Source organism: Phodopus roborovskii, unplaced genomic scaffold, assembly GCF_943737965.1.
Source record: "Phodopus roborovskii unplaced genomic scaffold, PHOROB, whole genome shotgun sequence".
In the NCBI taxonomy this organism is placed as follows: domain Eukaryota; kingdom Metazoa; phylum Chordata; class Mammalia; order Rodentia; family Cricetidae; genus Phodopus; species Phodopus roborovskii.
The window spans coordinates 11,521,891-11,545,426 of NW_026125052.1; the positions used below are offsets into that span (position 1 = coordinate 11,521,891).

At 49.7% G+C, this 23,536-nt stretch overlaps 1 protein-coding gene across 3 annotated transcripts; it reads right to left on the bottom strand.

The window, feature by feature from the left end:
• Positions 1-12: 12 nt before the first annotated feature.
• Positions 13-9,346, bottom strand: Abi3 (ABI family member 3). Of its 3 annotated transcripts, none has more exons than XM_051205970.1 (8): positions 8,897-9,346; positions 4,580-4,747; positions 3,045-3,221; positions 1,708-1,796; positions 1,429-1,524; positions 1,079-1,224; positions 638-760; positions 13-344 (listed from the first exon to the last, which is right to left on the bottom strand). In XM_051205970.1, the coding sequence occupies exons 1-8, from the start codon at positions 9,011-9,013 to the stop codon at positions 181-183; spliced, it is 1,080 nt and encodes a 359-aa protein (XP_051061927.1). In that variant the 5' UTR covers positions 9,014-9,346; the 3' UTR covers positions 13-180. The 3 variants fall into 3 exon arrangements, with proteins under 3 accessions (XP_051061927.1, XP_051061867.1, XP_051061793.1); XM_051205910.1 differs by having other exon boundaries at positions 638-757; positions 1,079-1,227; XM_051205836.1 differs by having other exon boundaries at positions 1,079-1,227; positions 8,897-9,345.
• Positions 9,347-23,536: the final 14,190 nt, after the last annotated feature.

A 23,536-nucleotide genomic window follows, 5' to 3' on the forward strand; every position in this document is an offset into this window, starting at 1 on the left:
CCATCTGCAGCAGTACCACCTCTCTCTAGCCCCTCCCCCACACTGCTGTGTGGAACAGGGACTGAACACAGTTCACAGCCCAAGAGGTAGACGGGTCCCTAGTCCAGCCTTGACTGTGGCGCTGGCTTCTTGGGACTCAGACCCACTGAGGCAGTGCTGGGTTGGCGCAGGGACGAGCTGTCAGCAGCTGGGCTCCACATAGTTCCCTGGGAAGAATCCAGTGCCTTCTGAGCTGACCCCCTCACACCAGCCATCAGAGTAGCGGCGAGTGACCCAGATGACCGTGCCTTCAGAGAAGGAGAGCTCATTGTCTTTCTGACGGGTGTATGGGTATAGTGTCACCACTGCAAGAGAGAAAAGTCTTGTGAGATGTGCCCTCTGTTCCCCCCCCCCCATGATGGTACAGGAGCCATCACACAGGGCTGTGGGGAGAAGGCAGCAGAGGGAACTACCTTCAAACCCCAGCTCCAGGCTTCAGGACTCCGTTCATCAGAATGGAGGGGGATGGAGAGACAATAGGGTCACACCTTGGCAGGGAGAGCTAATGCCTCTGGGATGAAGAGTGGAGGTCAGGGCTAAGGAGGCCAGAAACCTGCCAATGGATTGTAGTGTTCTGCAGCTCTGAGAGTACTGATACCTTTCTCCAAGTAGGCAGCAGGGACCCCGCTGGGCTCATCTGGTCCAAAACCTGGTGGGGGTGGAGGCAGCAGCCCCAGTTCATCCCCCTCTAGAGCTGGAGGGGGAGGCAAAGGCAACTCTGCTGTCAGGGAGGAAGAAACAAGACATGTGTGTGCACGGCAGAGGTGGCACTGCCCTCGGTATCTAGCCAGCCTCCAGCCCATTGGTGGTGCCTGGGAGGACTCAACACAGGGTAGGCAGACCCTGCTGCACAACCCTTGCCAGGTGAGAATATAAAGGTCCTGTCAAAGTTGACTTTAAATGAGAAGCTTCAAACACGGGGCTAGTGTAAAAATAGGCTCGGTTCACTGGTTCCCTGGGGTTCCTGAGGAGCACAGGGCTCCAAAAGAATGGATGGGAGTCTCAAGGTGGGGGAGGAGGAGGTTGGGCACTTCTTTACCTGGAGGGGGCTGGGACACCTCCAGGGGAGGAGGAGGCAAGAAGACCTCCGCAGAGACTGGTGGAGGAGGCGGGGTTGCAGGTGCTGGAGGCGGAGGAGGCGGGGTTGCAGGTGATGCCTGGGGGATCCCACTGGTACCTTCGACACTGCTAAGGACCAGAGGGAGCACACGCAGATGAGGGAAACCTTGTAACTCAGCGTCTTCAAAGGGTCCCTCCAACCCAAAATCTGGCCTCAAGTTATTTTCCCCACCCAATGGTCCTTGGTTTTCTCAACCCCAGAAGTCTGGCAGGAGGCCCCCTTCTAAATATCCACCTACTGTCCACCCACCACTAGACTTAAGCGCTCACCCCGCCGAGGCCAAGGAAGAGGCAGAGGAGGCAGCGGAGAGCTTGCCATCGGGCACGGCTGGGAGCTGCACGGGCTCTGGGATCCGGGGTGGTCTCCTGGGAGTGGAGTATGGTGGCATGAGGAGGGAGGGAGGGACCTCTGCTGAGCAGGACTGCGGTTGAGGAAGGGTGGCTCATGGAGGGAGAATCGGTGCCAGGTGCTGCTGGCAAGGGGTGAGGGGGCAGTTGGGAACCCCAAGGGGCTGGGCAGGACTGGTAGGAATGGCCTTGAGGCCTCACCCCAAGGCGGAGGAGGAGGCAGGGGTAGCAGGTGCCTTGATGCTCTTGCGAGACAGGGTCCCGGTCCGCGACAGCTGCGTGCTCAAGTCCTGGAGGGAGGGGGTAGGGTTGACATCTGAGGCAAGGGGAGCAATCCTCACCTTCACCCCTAAGAGGAGTTGGGGGGAGGGATGTACGAGAACTGGGAGGGCTAGCCAGATTCAGCAAGTTCCTACTTCCGCTTCCCAGCCCTCCTCCCGCCCTACCCCCACCCCTGAGCCACAGGGCCTTCAGTCTGCAGCTGGTCCCACAGAGCCACCCCACCAAAAGCCCACAGCTCAAACTAGTCTGAGAACCTCTTCCTCTGCGTAGCCACAGTGACCAAGAGGGCCTTTGCACCCCCAAACTATCTTAAATCCACAAGGATCTGGGTGACTTGGACGTCCTTAACTCTGCTTTGAGTGATGCATGGAGAGGGGAGATACATCACACAGAGCTGTCCCACTCATCATTTCCATAAACTGACCTCCCCAAATTCAAGGCAGAGAGATGAATGGCAGAACCCAAGCCGCCTAGGAGAGCCGGCGATAGGAAGCAACCCCCAATGCAAGGGACAACTCTTAACTTAGGGACTTCCCCCAGGAGGAACATCTGGGGCCCACTGTTCTCTGTCACTCTGCCTCCTTAGAGACAAGAAAGGGAACTCGAGGCATAAAGGATAGGTTGGAGCTCGTGCTCAGCTTACAGGAGACCTGAGTGCCATCCAGGTCAAAAGAAAAAATGCAAGGACATTGGACGGCAGAAGGAGCTGGGGACCTGGGAACTGAAAGGAAGTTTTGTTCTCCCTTCCAGGAACTGGCATAAAATCAAGGGGTTAAGATCCAGGAAATCTGCTAATCTAATCTGATATGAAGCAGACGAAATGATATGAAGGTGACAAAACGAGATATGTCCCCTCCACCAAGTCTGCCTCCTGTCCCTACCACCAGCATTCTGGGGTGACTTCTTAGAGCCATGACCTCAAACCCCCAGACAGAGGAAGTCGCTGTTCTCATGTGGCTAAGAAATGGTTCTCATGCATCTCCTGACACCCTCCCTTCCCCCTCCCTGCCCCCCCTGCCCCACAGTACCCGTGGATGGGGGGCAGGGACAGCATGTGATCTTTGGAAGCAGAGTTTGTACAGGGCAGAGGACAGCTGGGGACCTTGGGAGAGTGAGGATCTTAGGCCATGGCTCCTGGCCATGGAATCGTGAGAGAGGAAGGGACTGTAAGATAGCACAGGGACTCAGAAAGAAGACCGGAGGGAGCCACATGGCAGGAGAGGGTGGCCAGTGGGGACAAGCAAAGCTCCCCTTACCTTGATTCCATGGCCAATGTCATCCAAGCAGCTGAAGTTGAGGGGTTTTCTGTAGTAAGGAGTGAGGGGAGGTAGAGCCTCAGGAGGGATGACCTTCTGGCTAGGGGGCAGCCGCGTGACAGTAGCTAAGGTGCCGATCTCCCTTCTGGCCACCTTTTCCTTATGCATGTTCACCATCTGCATGACAGGGGTGGGAGGCGACAGTGGGGCTCAGCCTGTCCAACACCATTCTCTTTGAGAGGGAGAAACCACCAGTCGCCCGCCTTTAATTCTAGCAGCAGGTGGATCTCTGAGATGCCAACCTGCTCTACAGAGTGAGTTCCAGGACAGGCTCTAAAGTTACAGAGAAACACTGTTTTGAAAGGAGAGAGAGAGAGAGAGAGACCTTGTATTCAGGAGGGAGAGGCAGGTAGTTAGATCTCTGTGAGTTCAAGGCCAACTTGGTCTATATGATGATGAGTTCTAGGCCAGACAGGACTAACTACCTAGTGAGACCCTATCTCAAAATAAAGAAGGGAGGAGGAAAAAATGGCCATAGGGAGCAGGGAAATCCGGAGAAAGCGAGTTTTGTCCCTGTGGCCATGCAGCAGGGGAAAAGAGTAGCAGAAAAGGATGAGCCATTTTAGAGCAACTTCCTGGTAGAAGAGAATGAGGGTTATTATTAGTGGCGCAGGAAACGGAAGAAAAGGGAAAACAATGTCCCTGGGGATGCTGGGAAGGGATTGAAGGACAGGGTAACCTTTGGAGCAGAAGGGCATAGTGTGGAGGTGGCAGAGAATTGTAACCAAGTCAGCTCTCCCCTTCAGGGGACAAATATGTGAATTAGCTTCCTCTTGGAATGTTCCCTCAGGCCTTGAGGGGTGGGAATCTTGGATCTTGAGGAGGAGGAAGAAGACACACCCCATACCCTGACCCCTTGGGGACTTACAGTCAGACCAAAATTGAAACTTTGCTAATTGTAACATGTGCCTTGTGGGGTCAAGAAACCAGGAAGGAAGCTTGAGGGTACTTATGAGCCTATGGTAGGGATTCTGTAAGTTGGTGACAGAGACTCCTCTGGGGCTGAAGATAGGCTTGCCTAGCCTGAGTGGAGGACACTTATTAATCATTGCCTATATTTCAGTGAAAACAAGATGGCCTGTAACCTCTGCTTTGTGCAGGTACTGTGACAGGCAGACAAAGCTTTTAGATATCCACAGCAACACTCAAGAGGGGTGGGGGACCAGCCTGGTCTACAAGAGCCAGTTCCAGGACAGCCTCCAAAGCCAGAGAATCCCTGTTCCGAAAAACAAAAAAGGGTGGGTTGGGATGGAGGCGAGAGACTGTGTGTATCTGTTTTCAGAGAGCTTTGCACCTAATGGGGTAGCAAGGACCCCACTAAGACATAGCCATGATGGAGGTCTCCAAAGTTCAGAAGGTGCCAACATCAAGTTGACAACATGGACATGTAGAAATACAAGAAACTCTCATTGTAGAGAATGTTTGAGTGGGACGGAAGAGTTGGGGCTGAAAGGGGTACCTTCCCACACCCTTACCTGGCTCAGTGTGCTGATCTTGGCTTCTACCTGCCGTAGGGCAGCACCCTGTAGGTCCAGCATTCGAAGAGTGTGTCCAGCCAGGTTACCCACTTGGTAGGCCACACTGGCCAGGGCCTGGGTGGTGAAGGCCATGGTCTCTTCTAATGCCTTCCGCTTGTCTGTGGCCTGAAATACACACAGCCTTGGCCCAAGGCCAGCACATTCCACTGCTTCCTAGGCAAGGTCCGGTGGGACCAGAAGAGAATCTAAGGGAGGCAGGAGCTGAACTTGGAGAATGCTGCCACCCTTAGATGCTTGAGGTAGCTTCTAGGAGGATGGTATTGCACGAGGGTTACAGGAGACATAAGGAAAACAAGTCTGCAGCCTGAGAGAATTGGCTGTGGAGATTGCGGAGGAGTCCTTTCCTCCAATAGTTGAGGTGAGGACTGAGTTGAGAGGACCAGACTCTACTGCACTTCCTCAGCTAGTGCGTCTTTGCAGTCTGCATGGCGAGGAGTAGAAAGGAAGAGAGAAAGTGATGCTGGCCTGAGGAGACATAACTAAATTAAAAACCCAGCCAATATCACACCCTTACATCTGCAAACCAAAGCCCCTCTGAATGTGGCTGGGCGCCCCCCCCCCCACCTTGAACTTCTTTAGCCCCAATCTGCCTGCAGGTGTATGGGAACTTACATAATGACTGTGTCCCAGAACCAAGGGACTTCCTTCTCTCGTTCCCTCTGATAGCTTTCTAATATGTCTCTCTCTCCCTCTGCCTCTCTCTCTGTCTCTCTTTTTCTGATGTCTCATGTAGGATAGGCCTCAATCTCTGTGTAGCCAAGGCTGACCTTGAACTCCTGATTTTTCCCTCCTCCGGCTCCTAAGTGCTAGGATTACAGATGTGTGCCACCACAGTTGGCATTGAATACCACATTCCCCCTTCCATACACACCCCTTGCTTCTCTTTACCCACACTGGCCACTGGAGTTCTGTTTCCTAACAAGCTGGATCTGATCTACCTGGGGCCTCCCGTGCTTGTATTTCTTAGCCTTTTTTTTTCCCCCTTTCACTAGGTGATTCCAGCTTCTCCACTTCCCAAACCTCCTCCCTAAGCTTTTACCCAGCTCACCTTTACTATCATACTTACCCTGTCTTTTTTTTTTTTTTTTTTCCTTCACTTCTATCCCTGGCAGTCAAATATAAGTACCATGAAAGCAGAGAGCTGGGCCATTCTGTCCTGCATCCTACACTGACATAGTCCCCAGCACAGAGAAGACATGAAATAAATATGCATTTGTTGGCTGGTGGACAGGTTGAAAGGGGACCTCACACTAGCTGGGCAGCTTCCTACTTCATGCCAGACACTGGCCAGTGCCACACTTCCAGTCAGTGGAAAGGGGCACCCAGAGAATGGCTAAAAACAAAACTGTTTTTGGTCCCAGACCAGACTTGGGGGCTGGGTAAACCTTCGTGGGTCTTGCTTCCCCAAACAGCTTCCTCCTTCCCCATCAATCACAAGCTTGCTGCACTGAAGTCTGTCCCTTTCAGGGGTGGGGGGCAGAGATGAGGCAAATTAGAAGAGGCAGGTGCACTGACAGGCAATGATGTATATACCCTGTGGCTTCCTGGCTTGGAACTTTGTGTGCACCATAGGACCTGTAGCTGGAACTATCAGAGCTGTGTCCTCAGTGAGATCTGGATTCTTCTTATGTGGCCTGAACCTTCTGGAAAACCCATGCCATGGTCCTCTCCTCCCTACTTTTCTGTTCTGACAGCAGGGAAGCGATGTTCATTTGTGTGCCTATTTACATGTTATCTGCATATGCAATAAAATTTACATTCATCAGCATATGCCACCCAAAGCCTTGAATAGGCAAAGAAAGTAGAAAGGACTAAAGGCTTTGTTCCAGGTCTTTCTTTAATGGGTAAGAAAACAGGCCCTCCCTGCTTCTGGACAGTTCCCTCCCCAGCCCAGCATATGGATTTAGCAACCCAAAAAATAAGTGTCTGTTTGGGCCCAGCTCTAGGTACCTCCAATCTAGATGTTTCGAACCTCTCACTTTGATCTTGACCCATAGTCAGGTCTAGAGAAATAAGGGTCTGGGATACCTTCAACGAAGCTGAGTGTTTGTCATGCAAATCACCCTGTTTGTATACTCAGTCAACCTTGGCTCAGAACCCTACACTTGACCCATCTGCCTTCTGCTATTCCCCATGGGCTTCTGACACCTGGTTAATGGGTGAAGGATGGGATGGAGACCTTATCAAAGGCATCACTCAAAACTATCCTCTTTTCACAAGAAGGGATGGTCATTGATTGCATGGCCTAGGAGCCAGTGCTCTGCACAAAGGAACCCAGGGATTCCAACCTGGGTCAGGGTTTCTGATACCCTGAGTATGTTTGCAAAGGCTGTCACCTCAATAGAGTGAGTTCCATCATTACATCACTACTGAAATGGTAACAGTAGCAATAAGAGCTACATTTATCCTGCCCTTCTTACAGGATGATGGGCCCTGTGCAAATGCTTCAACACACTGTTCCAGTTAATACTTATAACCACCTTGGAGAAGGTGTAGAGTCTGAGAGGAACCCTCCCATCCCCAAATGGTGGTGCAGGCCTGTAATCCCCGTCTTCTGGAGCTGAAGCAGACAGGTCAAGGCCAGCCTGAGCTATAGAGTGACAATGACAGGATGGATAGATAGATACAAAGAAAGAACGGAGGAGGGAAAAAAGACCCTAGGAAAGAAAGAAAGATCTTAGGAAAGAAAGACCAATGGGAAACTCACCGTAGATTCCTAAGTCAATAGATGGAAGACATGGGACTCAGCTTTTGGCTTCAGATCCTGTGTGCACACCAATCACACATATGGGATTGGACCCTCCAGAAGTACTTTAAGGTGCAGCAAAGGGCTGCTTCCATCCCTGCCAGGGAAGCATGCCCAAGTGCTAGTAGGACAGAGCTGGTTCATAAGCCTCGTGCCAGATCATCTGTCTCCAGGCTGGTCACTTATCACACACACACCAGAATGACGGGCAAGGTAGCACTGTGATCTAAAGGGCTAGCCATTGGACTCTGAGTCAGAATTCTGGCTGCATTCTGGCTTAGGGTTTTGATTTGTTGTTTTGGTCTCTTTGAGGTAGTGTCTTGCAATGTAACCCTGACTGGCTTGAACTCACATTTTGGCTAGGGGTAAGAGGTCGCAGACTTAGCCTGCCATTCTTAATGGAGCAGAGGGACTAGAGGACAGAATGCAGATAAACTGTCCCAAGTCATAGAAGATATCAGACAGGCAGGAGGGTGGAGAGGGAGGAATTCAGGCGAGAAGGCAGGGAGGCTGCGCTTGGCTCTGCTATTCCAGACCTGGGTGACCCTGGACAGTTGAGAGGCCCTCCACCTCTCTCCCCTCCCCAGGAACCGATGCTACGGAATACACACAAGATGAACAAGACTATTCCAGGGTGGAGTGGAGCTTAGTTCAGCAAAACAGCACTTCCCAGACAGCCTGGGCTCCCTTCCCAATGCCTTAAGAAACCAAATCAAAATGACACACAAAACAACAGCCAGGAGAGGTGGTAGCCACTGTAATCCCGTCACTAAGGGAAGGCTGAGATAGCAGGACCAGCCTGAGCTACAGTGAACTGAAGGACAGCCTGTGCTGTACAGTGGTTCTCTGTCTCAAGAAGCCCCAAAAAGCCGGGGGGGGGGGGTGGGGTGGGGTGGGGTGGGGTGGGGTGGCGCACGCCTTTAATCCCTGCACTCACCAGGCAGAGGCAGGCGGATCTCTGTGAGTTCAAGACTACAGAGCTAGTTCTAGGACAGGCTCTAAAGCTATACAGAGAAACCCTGTCTCTAAACAAGACAAAACAAAAACAAAAAGATAAAAATTTGAGTGCCTCCCTCCTCCTCATTTCTCAGCAGCCAGGCTGTAAGTCCCCTGCCTCAGCATCAGACCTCTTCTCTCATCCTGACCTGCTCCGACACTCCTCTGTTTCCCCTCAAACACTAAGGAAAGTTTCCTGATGATTCTCCTAGAGCCAGCCTGCAGATGGTACCAGCACTTGTGAGGAAAGGGTCTTGTGGGTCTTTGTAAGAGAGGAGAGAGAGCTGGGACAAGGTGGAATTATACATACAGTTAAGTCTACACATCCTCTACCTCTAAGGCGGTGCCAGAGAGAACAAGTGAGGTAGCACTTGGGAAATGTGGGGCATGGTGCTGAAGCCCGAAGATTGCTCAGGCAAGGCGAGAACAGGCACCTGTCAGATGACCCTGCAAGGGGGACCCGGCTGCAGGTCCCCTCCAGGGGTATATTGGCATGCGCTCTCCTCACTTACCTGCAAGTAGTTATCCTCGCAGTAGTTGGCCACCCGCAGCAGGGCGCTGTGGTTGCCCCGCAGAGCCTCGCGGCCCGTGGGGACATCAAATTCCTGCAGCTGCTGCAGCTCCGCCATGGCTCAGGCCTCGGTGGGGTTCCCTGGGGAGCCTGCTGCTTTTGAGCCTCACCCTGCCCCTGATTGGCCGCTCTGCCTTCCCTCCCTCTCACTGCTTTTGGTTTCCTCTGCGTGAAAGACCCAAACCTGCCTGTAAAGGGTAGGCATGCTCATTCCGGGACAAGAGGAAGTCAGACCCTGGGTCCTGGGCCTGTGCCTCTCTACCCTGCTCAGACGAGGGGGGAAGCCAGGGGCCTGTTTGGGGGCTCAGCCTCCCAATCTCACCAGGCAAAGGAAGCCAAGGTCCGGGCATCTGTGATTGCTCCCTGGTCCTGGAGAGGAAGCTAGTCGATGGGGGGATGGGGTAATAGAGACAGGAGGAAGGGGCTGGCCCGCTATGGGGGTGGATTTTCCACTCATGGAAGAGGGGAGGAAAGGGCAGAGGGTGGGGGCTTCCTTGGGAAGCTTGGGGATGAGTCACCAAGGGATGGGGGAGTGGAGGGTGGATAGGATATGGAGATAAGTCATACGGGTGAAGGGGGGCGGGGCTGGCAGTGCAGTAACAATGGGAAACAACCCATACAGCAGCAAGAAGTATCAGGGTTAGACACCAGGAAGACACGTCTAGAGTTCCTGAAGAACTGTGGACAAGCCTGTGAAGGGTCAGGTAGGAAGTCCTGTGACCTGTGTTTTATGCCTGATGTAGGTAGTAGAAGATGAAATTGACCATATAAGCATGAGGGAATCAGATGAGCAACAAGAAGGCCTTGGACATGGGATAACACCATTCCAGATGGATGTGTGGGCTTGAGGCATCACTGGTGGACAGAGTGTTGAGTGGGGCCCATTGTATTAGCTGGCAGTTGGATGCGTTGATGATCCCATACTAAACTTGAATTCGTGGCGCTCCCAGCTGGGAGTGAGGCTTGATCCTGGGTCAAGGGAGGCACCCTGCAGCCCCTCCCCCTCCCAGCTTGTCATCCTCCTGGCAGAAGAGGGACCCTCACTGACCACACTGGTACCTTAACATTCCCTCAAGAGACTGAGTCCCTTGCTATTGGACAGATGTCAGCCAGACCAGGAGCTCAGCTCTGCTAAATGTCATAGTCGCCAGGTAGCCCTGCAAGAGGCAGAGAGAAAGAGCAGGTTGTAGGTGGCTGTTGGGAACTGAAGATAAGAGAGATCCACCCGCCAGGGAGGTTGTGGAGGCCGAGGAGGAGCAGAGGACATGGCATTAGGGGGACCACAGCCCCTGGACTGAAACATTGAGCATTGGAAGCGAGGGTATGTTTTTGTGGAGTGAATGGAGAGCGAGCCTGGAGACCCTCGTAAGGTGAAATTATGGAACGAACTCCCTAGCGGAAGACACAGGGCTTCTGGATCCTGAATGCTAGAGCTAGTTTGTTGTCTGATGAGGAGCAGGCTCTGTGATGGAAAAAGACAGGCAAGGGGAGAGGGGAGCATGTGGGCTGGAGGGAAGCTGGGAGGTAGGGGTGCAGTTGGGGGGATTCACTGAAGGAGAGCGGCTAATGCGGTCCAGGGGTCCACAGTGGAGGTGGCCTGTCTGTTTACTTGGTGGGTGGACTGCCTCTGTCTGCTGAGGAGGAGTGGAGGGCTGGGGGATCAGGACTTAGAACCCTGAGCTCAGGATCAGCTTGGCATTAGAGATTAGGCTTTGCCGACCATCTGTTTTATCTGAAGATTTTCAGCTGAGGAGGAGCCAGGAGGCTCAAACACCATCGTGGGTCTGGGTCCTGGACTGGTGATCTGGAGAGAGTGCTAGCAGGTAAGGAGGCTTTGGGTACACTGGGCTGGGGTCTAGATTAGGCACCAGGCTGGTTACCCTGGAGTGATGATTGTAATGATGTCATTGTCAGAAATGAAAATAAGAAATGTGCCCTGGTTGTTATGTATCAGGAAGTATGACAATGTTTCCCATGCACTATTTTCTTGTTATTTTAGTTCTCACAATAATAGTGGTGTTAGGGATGGAAGTCAGTTGATAGACTGCTTGCCTAGCATGCTCGAAGCCCCGGCTTCCATCCTCAGCAGCCACAATCCCAGAATTCAGGAGGTAGAGGCAGAAGGATCAGGAGTTCAAAGTCACCCTCAGCTGCACAGAGAGTTTGAGGCCAGCCTGGGCTACATGAGACGCTGTCTCAAAGAATAAAAGCAATGTTACTATTATTATACTCATTTGCTGATGGGGAAACTAAGACTCAGAGAAGCCAAGTGAGGTGACTTGTCCAAGGTCACACACAGAAGAAGCGGAAGAGCTGGGGGCTCACAGCTGGCCTCTGGCTGACCCACAGTCTTAACACAAGGCCCTTGTCAGGACCCAGAGGCAAAGCATCCCCCTGAGTCATCACTTGGACCAGTCACTCTTCATCCCAAATTTTTCCACACTTAACACTCCATTTCCTTCCCTTCCTAGAAAGGTTCTGATCCAAGGACAAAGACTGAGCTACCCCTATCTGACTGGTGGCTTCTACTTCTTCTGAGCCTTTGTTTAGACAGAGCAAAGGGCTGAGGGATTCAGTGAGGAAATGCTAGCCAATGAGGGACCTCGGTGGGGGTGTGTAGCCAGGAAGAGTGTGGACTTGGAGGCATGCTCATGACTTTGCCACCCTGTCAGGCAGGGCACAGGTCTCGCTCTAGGGCAGGATGGCCCAGGATCTGAGTGAGAAAGAGCTGCTGAGGTTGGAGGTGGAGCAGCTGAAGAATGAAGTGAGGAACTCTCGGGACCCGGTGAGCCTCCACTCACTCTCCTCCTGGCTTGTCTCTTTCTGTCAGGAGTTGAGGAGACACTAGGCCCAGGGCATATCTCTGGTCTGGGGTGGGATCTATAAGATAGTCGGGCACAGGGGAGAGGCTGAGAGCTGTGTGGAGCCCAGTATGCCCAGCCCTGTGTCCAGGCTGTGCTGGCCATGCATCCTGCCAAGTGTTTGAGGGTCAGGTCAGGGGACTGGCCCTCCTGCCTGCCTCTCTCTTCTACCTTCTTCCTTTTGACCTCATCCCTACCCTGCCTGTTTTCCTAAGATTCCCAAGTCATGGATTCTAAGGAACAAACAAGGGCTGTGACTGTGTTTTGTCATCTTACAGATTTCCAAGACAGGAAAGGAAATCAAGGATTATGTAGAGGCCCAAGCAGGGGCTGATCCTCTTCTCAAAGGCATTCCAGAAGACAAGAACCCCTTCAAGGAGAAAGGCACTTGCGTGATAAGCTGATGGCCCGGAGCGACCCCACTTTTTTCCCTGTCTCTCTTCAGCCAGACCCAAGCGTACTGTAATGCCCAACGTTTATCTCCTCTTACATATAAAGTGAGTAAAGATGCTGGAAAAAAGAAAGAAACAAACAACCCTTGCACACTGAGTCAATTCTCCATCCTGCTCCCACCCTGTCCCCCTGTCTTCTCCACCTGCCTGCCTTTGCAGGGGTAGAGGGACACACTGAGGCCATGTTAACCAGTGAGGGGGCTTCAATGGGAGATGTGCCCAGGAAGAACGTAGAATTGGAGACATGGAGGGAGGCCCCCACTTGGAGAAAGTTTCACAGCTGAGCCAGTGGCACATGTGTGGCAGATCAGGAAGAGCCTGCAACGCCCCGAGTCCTCCGAAGGCAGGCCTAGGGAGCACTCACTCCTCCTAGAAGGGCCCCACCCTGTCTTTTTTTTCTCCTCCTCAATGCAGTTTAGTCTAAAGACTGGGATGAGGGCTCCCCTGCCCCATGCCTTATCCAGATATCCTATTCCTGGTTATTTAGATCGCAGCACGAGGGAGGAGCTCAGATGGAAAAGTGCTCGCCTGGCATGAAGGACACCCAGGGTTCCATCCTCAGCACCACCTAAACTGGGCATGGTGGCCCTTGTCTAAAGTTCCTTCACTGAGGAGTTAAGGGCAGGGAAACCAGAAATTCAAGGCCATGCTTACTACAGAGGAAGTCTGAGACCAGCCTAGGCTATGTAGGATCCTGTCTCAAGAAAAGGAAACGAAATAAGAAGCAAAACGAAAAAAATGCATTAGCTGGGGTGACCTGAAGATCAAGAGAGGGGTGGGTTGCAGGGTCATGATCACATGGTTTATTGAGTGCCTGTCATATGTTAGGCAGCGCAGCCAGAAGCATGAGCAAGACTAGCTGGGTCTTATTTTCATGGCACTCAGTAGAGAAAGCCTAAAGAATTTGCAGTGAAGCCCATAGAAGTCACAGCCTGGGAGAGGCAAGGGCCGTGCAGAAGCATACAGCAGATGGACGTCCAGGGCAGGGAACAAGCTGAAGGTGATCACTAATGAGAGGACACAGTGTAAAGGGGGTGAGCCAAAGAGGGGGAACCAAGTAAAGTCTTCAAGGGTCTTTATGAGGGAGAGGGAGAGAGAGAGAACTTTACATTATGATACACAGGCAGTAGGCAGAGAGAGCCTGGACCTGGTGTGGGCTTTTGAAACCTCAAACCCTACCCCTAGTGACATACTCCCCCATAAGGCTATGTCTATTCCAACAAGGCCACACCTTCATCCTTCTACTCCTTTCCAACTGTTCCATCCCCTGGTAACTGAACATTCAAACATATGAACCTGTGGGCTATTCTCATTCAAACTCTTCTTTGTTTGGTTGGTTGGTTGTTTGGTTTTTTGAGACAGGGTTTCTCTGTGGTTTTGGAGGCTGTTCTGGAACTAACTTTTGTAGACCAAGCTAGTCTTAAACTCACAGAGACCTATCTGTTTGCCTCTGCCTCCTGAGTTCTGAGACTAAGGCATGCACCCCTGTGGCCAGCTGGAATTGTATTTTTTTTTTTTTTAGACAAATCTGTTTTATGTATACTAGTATTTTGCTTGCATGCATGTATATGTACCATGTAAATATCTGTTGCCTGCAGAAGTCAGAAGAGGGCATCAGTTTCCCTGGAAATGAAGTTATAGACTCTTGTGAGCCACGATGTTGGTGCTGTGAACCGACATAAGTCCTCTGTAAGCGCAGCAAGTGCTTTTACCTGCTGTACCATCTCTCCAGCCCAAGAACTGAACATCAAGAGGAAGTCCCAGATCCTTAGGGTTCCCAGGAGAGGTGGATTGCATGGTCAGGAGGGTCTGGTTTGCTGTCTTACACAACTGTATCTGCTGAGAGTGACTTGCTGATGTTAGAAGAAAACATCCTGGTTTTTTGTTTGTCTGTTTGCTTATTGGTGATAGAATCATATACAATACCCCAGGCTGACCTTGAACTCACAGCAGTACTTCTGCCTCCACCTCTCAGTGCTGGATGACAGGCATGAACCAGCACACCTAGTGGAAGTTTGTTCTTGACGAGATTGAAAATGGAAAAGGACGGTGGGAGAGGATACGAAGAAGGGATTGTCCCTTCAGGGGAGAGGTGAGACAGCAGTGGCCATAAGGCCGGGGTGGGGGGCATGGCTTGGAGAGTTTCTCTGGGAAATAAAGTTTACAAACCTTGACATCTGGTTGGTCGGAAGGAGAGCATGTATTCGTGAATAACAGCTGCATTAGTCCAGGTGAGCTAATGGAACGGAACTGATAGACCATATATGTGTGTGTGTGTGTGTGTGTGTGTGTGTGTGTGTGTGTGTGTGTGTGTATGTTCTATGCTTGATTAGCTTACAGGATAAGGGCTGGTTATTCCAACAGTATGTTAAAGAGGTTGAGAATTTTGTAGCTACTCCATCCACAAAGCTGGATGCACACTGTTGGAAGACTCAGAAGCACTCTGGAGAGCCACTAGTATTCATTTATTCTGCGTTGGAAGGCTGAAGAAGCTGGAGTCCAGTGTCAGCAGAGGATGGCCGTCACCATGGCAGCGGCAGTAGACACTCCTCAGAAGGAAGAAGCCAAGACAGGTGTCACAGCTTTCTCCTTGGACATCTTTGTATCTGGGTCATCATTTAGAAGGTGTTAGTTGCTTTGAGAGCAAATCATCCCCCTTCATTTAAGCCTTGACACTGCCAAAAACACCTCAAGGTATGTCTCCAAGGTCCTACATCCCTCCAAGCTAAGAGCCAAAACCAAACATCAGGGGCTGGACAGATGGTTCTAAGAGTAAGTACTGCTTGCTGGGTATGGTGGTGCACGCCTTTAATCCCAGTACTCGGAGGCAGAGGCAGAGGCAGGTGGATCTCTGTGAATTCAAGGCCACCCTGCTCTACAGAGTGAGTTCCAGAGTAGCCAGGCTGTTACACAGAGAAAACCTGTCTCAAAAAACAAATAACAACAAAAAGACCACATATTGCTCTTGTTGAGAACCCAAGTTCAGATCTCAGTACCCATACCAGGCAACTCATAAACATCTATAATTCCAGCTCCAGGGGATTTGATTCTCTGTCTCTGTCCCCATCTCCCTCTCCCTCTCTACTCTCTCCAGAGTCTTTAATATGGTCCTAGCTGTTCTAGCTGACCTAGAACTCACTGTGTAAACCAAACCGGAATGGAACTCAGATCTACTTCTGCCTCCTCTGTGCTGGGATTAAAGGTGTGCCACCATGCCTGGCAATGATTCCTGTTTTAAAGAATGGGGAAGGTTGGAGAGATGGTTTTCTGGTTAAGAACACTGACTACAGAGGACCCAAGTTCAGTTCCAGCACCCACGTGGTGGCTCACACCTGACATCCTTGGTAGCTAGGGTTTTTGTTATTTTGCTTTTAAATTATTTATTTAGTTTTATTTTGTATACATTGGTGTTTTGCCTGCTTGTCTGTCTGTGTGATGGTGTCCAATCCCCTGCAGCTGGAGTCACAGGCAGCTGTAAACTGCCCTGTGGGTGCTGGAAATAGAATCCATGTCTTCCAGAAGAGCAGCTGGTCCTTTCATCTCTCCAGCCTGGGTTTTGATCCCAGCAAGCAACTCTAGCCCTTCTTGCCTGAGATCCCAGACATAGGAGCCATTTCTTTAGCTCACTTTTGTTCAGACTATTATGTCCCATGTGCTCTCAGGGGGCTGGCTGTACTTCCCTAGGCACTCCACGGTACATTAACAATTACAGGAGCCCCCGAGCCCCAAGCTCTATCATTGGCTCAACACATTTTGTCTGTCCCAACACCACCACGACAGGGGTTCTCAGTGTAGCCCTAGCTGTCTTGGGACTTGCTCTATAGACCAGGGTGGCCAGGAGCTCACAGAGATCTGCCTGCCTCTGCTTCCTGGGTGCTGGGATTAAAGGCGTGAGCCACCACTTTGTCTGTCTCAACCACAGCTTTCCCTCCCTCCACTCCTCCCAGCACCCCCCCACCTCAGTGGTTTTATTTTGAAATATCTTTAGATTTTCATAAAAATTGCAGAATTGCAAATAACAGAATTCCCCTCTACCTTACCCAAGTTGCCTAATGGTAATCTCTTATAGGGCCATGCCATTTATTAAAGTGAAGATATTAAGAAATGGGCATGGTGATGCAAGCCTGTAGCCACAGCACTAGTGAGAAAGAGGTAGGAGAATTACCAATAAGTTTGAGGTCAGCATGTTCTCTATAGTGAGTCTCAGGCAAGCCAGGGCTACACAGTGAGACACTGTCTCAAATAAAGAAAAACAACAGGGGGCTGGAGAAATACTTAAGTGAGTAAAGATGCCTGCTGCTGCTGAGCTTGGTGACCTCAGTTGGATCCTCAGGAAGTAGAAAAAAAGAATCAACACTTGCTCTGGCATCCACTGAGAAGCCCTAAAATACCGAGTCCATACACACAAATAAACAATCACAAAAAAAAAAAAAAAAAAAAAAAAAAAAAAAGAAAGGAAAGAAAGAAAGAAAGCATTAGTATTAACTAAACTCAAGACCTTGTTTGGATTTTTCCAGGTTTTTCACTAAGGTAATTTCTCTGTTTCAGGATTCATCTTAAGTTTATTGCCTTTCTTTTTTTCCAGGAAGAGGTTTTTTTTTGTTTTGTTTTGTTTTGTTTTTTTTTGGTTAAAGATAACATGATCTAAGACATTGTAGCTGCCTAGAAGTCTCCCCATAATCCAAAGATACTGGAGAATATGACGACAACTCTCAAGTCACTACCTATTTCAGTAGGGACAATCCACAGTCCCTCTGGTGACCTGCCTAGTGTCTTCAGGTTCTGTGCTCACCCCAAAGGGTCTAGTCTCAGTATCTTCTTTAATCTGTTTGTCTTCGCTGTTAGTTATGGTCCATGACCTTGACTACTTGACCAGAGCCTTAATTAATTCCCAGGAATCCTAGAACATGGAAACAGCTTTCAGGGCCACTGTAAGAATGGTGGCCCTCAGAAAGGGGAAGCAGCATAATGCAGCCAGCCTCCCAAATGTAGTTAGTTAGGAGATGGAGTAGGAAGGAACGGAGCGGAAGTAAGGAATAGGAGAAAAGACAGAAAAAAGGACCAAGAATCCAAGAATGATCCTTTCAACTTTATCATGGTCCTTGGGTGAGCACACACACACACTCACACATGAACCATGCACATGCTCCCCTGCCGCCACATCACACACACACACACACACACACACACACCACAGGTGGTAGTTGATCTTCCTTGAGTGGCTGAGATTGTTCAAAAGGGCTGTGTATTGAAAGAAGAAAGCCAGAAATAGAGTTTGGAGGAAAGGCAATGAAGGGGACTGAGAGCTGTTGGGTCAGAAGAGGGGAGAGAGAGAGGGAGAGAGGGAGGGAGAAACCAGGTGGTTGCACTTCAGAGGACCCTGCAGGGGTAGGGAGTGGGGGTGGGGGGGCTGTGCTAAGTCATTTCCAAGTTTCAAATTCTTGTTTTCTTTTTGAGACAGGATCTAATGTATCTGGGTCTGCCTCTAACTCCCTAAGTAGCAGAGAATGGCCTTGAATTTCTTCTCCCTCAGCTCTTCAAGTGTTGAGATTCTAGGTTTGTACCAGGCCCTGGGGCATGCTAATTCCTAACTACTAATTCTCCATGACTGTAAAACTCTCAAGCACTCATCTGGAAAGGCTTTATTCCCTTGTCTGTCACTTAAAGACCTTTTGCTCCAGGCTAGCCACCCAAGGCACCAACTTCCTGGAGAATGCTCTCCTGTCCAGGGCTTTCCCTGTCTCTAATGCAATCTTTATGGATTCTTCCTCTTAAAGCCCTTCTTGTTTGTTTTGGTATTTTATTTGTTTGTTTTGGTTTAGTTTTTTTGTTGTTGTTGGTTTTTGTTTTTGTTTAAAGACAAGGTTTCTCTGTGTAGCCCTGGTTGTCCTGGAACTTGCTCTGTAGAACAGACTGCCCTGGACCTCTGGAAATCTGCCTGCCTGTCTCCCTAGTGCTGGGATTAAAGGCGTGAACCACCACCACCTGTCTTGTTTTGGCTTTGAAACAGGTTTTCGGTATTTATCCCAGGCTGTTATATAGTAGACTGGCCTCTAACTCAATGTCCTCCTGCCCCAGCCTTCCAGGGGTCAGGGTTAGGGCCTCAATTTTAATATTGCCATCAAAATTTCCATCTTGGCTGGTGTGATGTAGGTCAAAGTGCTTGCTGCACAGGCCTGACTACCCAAGTTCAATTTTCATGTGCACATGTGTGGGAGCAAACATCATGCTTCCACACACTAGTGATACAAATGGTGCTTTACTTTCAGTTTTACATGTGAAGCAAAAGAAGGTGTCGATCCTCTGGAACTGGAGCTACAGATGGTTGTTATTTTTCATGTGGGAGCTGGGAATGGAACCTGGGTCCTCTGAAAGATCAGCAAGCTCTCTTAACCAACTTTTTTTTTTCTCCAGATCTAATTTGTGTTTTGAGGTTTTGTTTTGTTATTTTTTTATTTCTTTTGTGAGGTTTTTTTTTTTTTTCTTTTAAGGATTTCAGACTCTTTGAGGGCAGGGGTCATGGCTTGCTTTGTCTCATTGACCTCAGAGTGCTGGCCAACATGTGTGAAAGAAGTCTGTGTTGGGCAGTCCACAGTTTACCCTGTGGCAGGCAATTTGGTAAATTAGCTTATCTGCAAATGGAAGCCTTGGGAAAGTAGGTGCCAAAGCTGGTGCCAGGGTGCTGCCCTCTGCTGGTGGCTCAGACTGGGACACCATGCTCTAGAAGGTCTCATGCAGTAGTACCATCCAGAAAACAAAGTCAATCTGTCTCTTCCCGAGAAGAAAACCATGAGAAGGGACTTCTCAGACTCTTGTGAGAAAAGAGAGGTTTCCCCGAAAGCTACAGGGGCTAGGAGAGAGGAAGATAGGGTCAGAGACCAGAGCTAGAAAAAGGAGGAGGATGGGGAATGCTAGTTGAAACCAACTTTTAAAAAGTAACATACATTGCTGCCAGGCAGTGGTGGCACACACCTTTAGTTCCAGCACTCAGAAGGCAGAGGCAGGAGGATCTCTGTGAGTTCGAGGTCAGACTGGTTTACAGAGCGAGTTCTAGGACAGGCTCCAAAGCTACAGAGAAACCCTGTCTGGAAAAACAAACAAACAAACAAACAAAAATCGTACATTGGGACCGGAGCGATAGCTCAGTGGTTAAGAGCTCTTACTTCTGCTGCAGATGATCTAAGTTTAGTTCCTAGCACCCATGTCAGGTGGCTCATAGCCACATGTAATTCCAGGGTGCTGATGCCCTCTAGCCCCTAAAGGGCATTTGCATACATATGGTGGACATAAACTCATACAGGTAACACACATAAAAAGAAAAAAAAAAAAAGAACAAAACAAATGAATAAAAAGCACCTGGAAAAAATATCAGAATGTATTCTTATTTGTTAAGGATAAGAATCTTTCTTTCTTTTTTTTTTTTTTTTTTTTTTTTTTTTTTCTGAGACAGGTATTCCAGGCTGGCTTTGAATTCACTACAATATAGCCAGGCTCTACCCCATACCCTAGAGGATTGGAATTGCAGGCATGCACCATCACCCCTGGAACATCTCCCTCTCCCCCTTTAGATTCATTCATTTTATTTTATGTATGATTGTATTGTCTGCACATATGTATGTCTGTGCACATCATGCATGCTTGTGCACCTAGGTGGTCAGAAGAGGGCATTGATGTGGGTGCTGGGAGTGGAATCCAGATCCTCTGCAAGATGAACAGGTGCTCTTAACCACTGGGCCATCTTCCCAGCCCAGATTATGTTTCTTTTTCTTTCTTTTTTGGTTTTTCAACCCACCCAGGATTTCCTTGTGTAGACGAGGCTGGCCTCAAACTCACAGAGAGCCATTGGTCTCTGCCTCCCAAGCACTGGGATTAAAGGCGTGCGCCACCACCGCCTAACTCAGATCACATTTCTTAAACTTATATTTCAGTGGTGTGTATGTGTGTGTGTGTGTGTGTGTGTGTGTGTGTGTACTAGTTTGTGAGGCAAAATATCTTATCTGATTGACAGTCTTGGTACCATGAATAAACAAAAAAGTGGGAGGGGGACCCCTGGAAAAGCAGACTTGAAAGCTCCTGGCCAGCAAAGCTCTGAGCTGGAAGGGATGATTCACTTCAGATGCAATCCAAGAAGGCCTGACTGTGCATAGTTCCATCTCCTGGGTGCACCGCTTCTGACACCACAGCCCACAGAGGCCTCTGAGTTCCCCGGATGATCTCCAGGAACCCAAAGCACCATCACTGGAGCTTGTTCTGTTGAGGGACAGCACCAATTGTTAGAATGTTCTTCCTAATTGGCCCCCAACTTCCACCCATAAGTTCTCATTCTCTCCCTCTGTCGCAATCCAGACTAGAAATGCATAGGCAAATGCATCAAATAGCTGTCTGTGCTCTCTAAGTTTCCCTCCCTGCATTAGTGTTTCTTCTTTCTAGTATTTGAGCTTCTAGAGCTTCACTATCCTGGTGGTCTTTCTAGAGGTTAGCACTGTTGAACACAGCACAAGAGTCCAGACAGAGATGAGTGTTTCTCCACCCTCCCCTTGCTCTCACACTGTGTGTGTCTGTGTGCTCCTGATCACTTGGGTGGAGGTGAATGTGTGTCAAGGTGTGTGTGTGTGTGTGTGTGTGCGCGCGCGCGAGCGAGCGAGCGAGCGAGAGAGAGAGAGAGAGAGAGTGAGAGAGAGTATGTGTGTGTGTGTGTAGGTCAGAGGACAACCTCTGGGAGTTAAGTTCTCTCCTTCCTCCCTATGCATGCTCCGAGATAGAACTCAGGTCACCAGGCTTATGTGCTAATGAGCCATCTCACTGGTATCTTTCTTTCTCTGATAGAATCTCATGCAGTCCAGGCCGTCCTTGACTTTGCTGTGTAGCTGAGGATGACCTTGAATTTTTGATTGTGCAGTTACTACCTTCCAAGTGCTGGGATTATAGGCCTGTAACAATACACCTAGCTAGGCTTTTCTGTTTGTTTTTCCAAATTCTCAAAACACTGTTATTCTTTTACTGAAGAGGCTTAGAACATTCAACTTGATTACCCAGACATGTCAAGCCAAATGAGGGAGGATGGGTTTATCCAGGTCTTTGTATGACACCAGGAGGTTATCTGGTCTTATAAATGCATCCTCATGTCTAGTAAAAGCAAAACCTTATTTATTTATTTTGAGAACAGGGTCTTCCCACATATCCCTGGCTGTCCTGGAACTCACTATGCAGACCAGAAGGTGGTCCTGTGTTATCCCTGCTCTTTATCGGGGTGCCACGTCTTTGGATATGGGCTTGTTGGCTTGGGTTTCCAAAGCAAGGTGCCCACTCAAGTCTTAGGCGATTTCCCTCATGATTTTGCTGTTGGAAACTGTGTGTGCATGTGGGTGTGAATGTGGAAGCCAGAGGTCAGTCTCAGATGTGGTTCCTCAGGCATCTCTCACTTGCTATTTTTTCAAAAGACAAGTTCTCTTCTTGGCTGGCCAGTGAGCCCCTGAGACCCTCCTGTCTCTGCTTCCCCAGCATGGGACTATAAACAAGTGCCAATGTGCCCGGCTTTTTGACATGGGCTCTGGGGATGGAACTCAGGTCCTCATTGTTGCATGCCAGCACGTTTCTGATAAGCCATCTCCCTGGCCCATGGTTTTGCTATTTTTCTGACAGCAGTTTTCTTACAGCTTTTTAGAATTTATTTTATATATATATATATACTTACCATTTATTTATGCATTACACATGCAAATCCCTATTCTGTGGCTTACCTTTTTTCTGTCATTATGCCAGGTCATTGAGTGCCTTTCGCACTTTATCACTGAGCAACACATCCAGGCATGTTCTCTTTCTTATTGGTATCTTTTGATAAGAGCATAGAGTAGCACACTCGTCTTGTGAAGCATAACGCTCTTGTGTCTTTAATTAAGGCTTCGCTGGAACCAAGAGATGCAGGTATTCCCCTAGGTTGTCACCCAAAGCCTCACTGCTTTCTTCTCTTTCAGGTCAACAATTCACGTGGGATTTAATGCTGTGCTTGGTGTAAATGAGAGAGGAATCCGATTTCATAGTTTTCCATACAAACACAATGTTTCGATGTAAAGCAGGTCCTTTCCCGTACTCTGTTGTGCCAACTTTTTATTATTACTTACATTTTCTTTTTATGACGCCTTTGTTATTGACTACTGTCCATGAAGGTGGGGCTATGTTTAGGTTCTCTATCCATGTTTATCCATCCGGATATTATCTTAATTTCTTTAGCATACAGTTGACAAGCAGTTTATTCTCTGGTAGCGCAAGTCCTCCCTCCTCTCATGCCTAGATATTTTTTGAGGCCGGGATGGCTCATCCCAACTGCTCCATTCAGACGTTTTAAAAGATGCGTGGGGTCGGCCCGGGAAGAGGCGTGCTCTGAGGATTAACGCGAGAGGGAAGCGAGGCTCCTTTTTGTTTCCATGGCATCCTCCCAAGGGCAGTAATCTATAGCACGGTGCCAATCACTCTGTAGGGAGACCATAATGCGTCAGCAGGCTCCCTCGTCATTTACCCTACAGGGAAACACACACCTCAAAACCCAGATATGAGCCCGAAGAGGATGATATTCCCTACGCTTGTCTTCTACCCTATCGTAGAGGCACGTCCTTTCCCGCTGGTCCCACGCACACGCTGCTGCAGGAGCGATTCCTGTCCTCCGCTTTGGAGAAACACCCCACGGAAGGTGAAAAACGATCCTGACCAGCTGTCCGCTGACTACGGGACTGTTGTCTAATTGAAAAACAAACCGAGTGAGCAACGCTTAAGACCAAAACACGGGTCTCTGACCCGCAAACACAAGCCTCCGGGGACCACTCGCTTGTGACCAATCAGAGGTTCCCTGGCGTCACTTGCCCGCCCCCTGGCCCTGTCCGGCCACTTCATTCGCCCCTCACAAAGCAATCCTGCCGCGCGTTCTGTACACTAGCCAATCAGAGAATATAGGGCGGGGCCTTCCAGGCGCATTGATAGGGGCCGGACGCCTGGAGAGCCTCGGGAGCTTTCGGGTTCTTTCGTTTTCCCCTTCAGGGTAAAGTTATGTTCAGTCTTCCTTCAACACGTTTATTTTTCCGCCTGACTCGGCGCGCGTGCGCAGTGCCACCCAGCCCCGGCCGTTCCTGAAAATGTAAGCGTGTTGAACCCGGGGAGGGAAGCTGAACGATCGTCCTGCAGGTCAGTGCATTCTCCCGTCCAGCCTTGAGTACGTTGCTCCTTCCTACAGGCCCCAAAACAAGGATTGTAAGGCCAAAACAAAAAAAGTCAGTG

Excerpts from the sequence above, each read along its gene's own strand:
- Abi3 (XM_051205836.1), bottom strand. The coding sequence starts at position 9,013 with ATGGCGGAGCTGCAGCAGCTGCAGGAATTTGATGTCCCCACGGGCCGC. Across the intron at positions 3,222-4,579 it reads AGATCAGCACACTGAGCCAG|ATGGTGAACATGCATAAGGA; the intron begins GTAAGGGTGTGG and ends CCTGTCATGCAG. Across the intron at positions 1,797-3,044 it reads ACATTGGCCATGGAATCAAG|GACTTGAGCACGCAGCTGTC; the intron begins GTAAGGGGAGCT and ends CCCTCCCTCCAG.